The following is a 1482-nucleotide window of genomic DNA, read 5'->3' on the forward strand; positions in this document are numbered from 1 at the left end:
TATATATATATATATATATATATATATATATATATATATATATATATATATATATATATATATATNTGTGTGTGTGTGTGTGTAGTATATATATATATATATATATATATATATATATATATATATGTATATATGTATATATGTATATATGTATGTATATACATATAGAAAGTATATAGAGTATATATATACGTGTGTGTAAATGTATATGTGTATGTACATATATTGGATTCAAACAGGTGCAACGCCTGTAACTTCCTACTCCCAAATAGCCTCTTTTTGCATTTATTCACTTCCATTGCCACATCCTTACATCGCTGTACCCTGTTTGCTCAGGTTACGGAGATATCACACCCACGACGGGATGGGGTTACCTCTGGGTGAGCATCACCGCTTACTTCTGCCTGGCTATGTACTCTCTGCCAATCGGAGTGTTCAGTACAGCCATTGCCGTTAACATCGACAACGCGGCATCCTACCACGAAAAGCGCGTGGATATGAAGGTGGTTATGGTAAGTAGTTGATGTTTTCGCGTGTGATGTTGTTATGTGTGTATATATGTGGGTCAGATGACGGAAGAGCGATATTTTATAGATTTGCGGGAACGACCGCACTGTGGATACTACATGGTATGGATGGCTCGGCGAATCAGATTGTTCCATTACCGCCGTTATGTTCTCTTTGGATGTAACGGCGAATCAGATTGTCTCATTATAGTCATTATGCTCTGTTGAATTCAATTCAGCCTACGAGTGGGCACATTCTGCTCGCGCACATGTGTCATATATCGTCATTCTTACTTAATGCAGTCTACGAAGTTCGAGTGGAAGTACACCTCCATGTTGCCGCCCCACTCAACCATACTTTCTACATCAAGTTACAGGCAATCCGTTGCCAACTAAGCGATGCATTCCTATCTTATCTCTTCGATTATCCGCACCATACTACCTTAGGTACGACAAATACAGGTTTGGTGGCGCGCGCGTGCGTTACGTGCAAGAACACCCACCTCTCTTCGGTTGGTTAATCGGACTATGGAGGCAGCTTCGGGTCATATCGAATACGTAAGTGGGTGGCATGGGATGTGTTGATGTATCTCTCCAGTGCTTTTCCTTCCGTGAAATCTCCGACAAATACGTATGCTTATGCCAATATCGTAAGTGTCTTTATCATATAAGTTCTTTTTTTTTCTAAACAGAAACTAAATAGCGATGCGTGAGCGTCCACTACGTATTTGTTGCTTCTCGAATTATCAATTGCTTGCGCTGGATGATCGAGCACATTGTATTGATTTGCTTTCTTCAGTAATCCTAACATGTTAGTTTGAGGAACGTTTCAATTTATATGAAAATCATTACCAATAGCCATGTTCAACTTAAGATTATCTTTACACAATCATCAATAAAATATTCAACACAACATGACCACACCTTATATAAACATTAATATATATATATATATGTATATATATATATATACTAT

General features: G+C 37.7%; 1 protein-coding gene across 1 annotated transcript; it reads left to right on the forward strand.

The window, feature by feature from the left end:
* Positions 1-336: 336 nt before the first annotated feature.
* On the forward strand, positions 337-1219 carry SARC_16019 (hypothetical protein; the record flags this gene model as incomplete). Its single annotated transcript, XM_014289869.1, has 3 exons — positions 337-512; positions 954-1064; positions 1199-1219. Coding segments are annotated over 3 exons (308 nt in total), but the record flags the coding sequence as incomplete, so codon positions are not given.
* Between the last annotated feature and the right edge of the window lie 263 nt (positions 1220-1482).

The sequence above is a fragment of the Sphaeroforma arctica genome (genome assembly GCF_001186125.1).
Source record: "Sphaeroforma arctica JP610 unplaced genomic scaffold supercont1.7205, whole genome shotgun sequence".
NCBI lineage: Eukaryota > Ichthyosporea > Ichthyophonida > Sphaeroforma > Sphaeroforma arctica.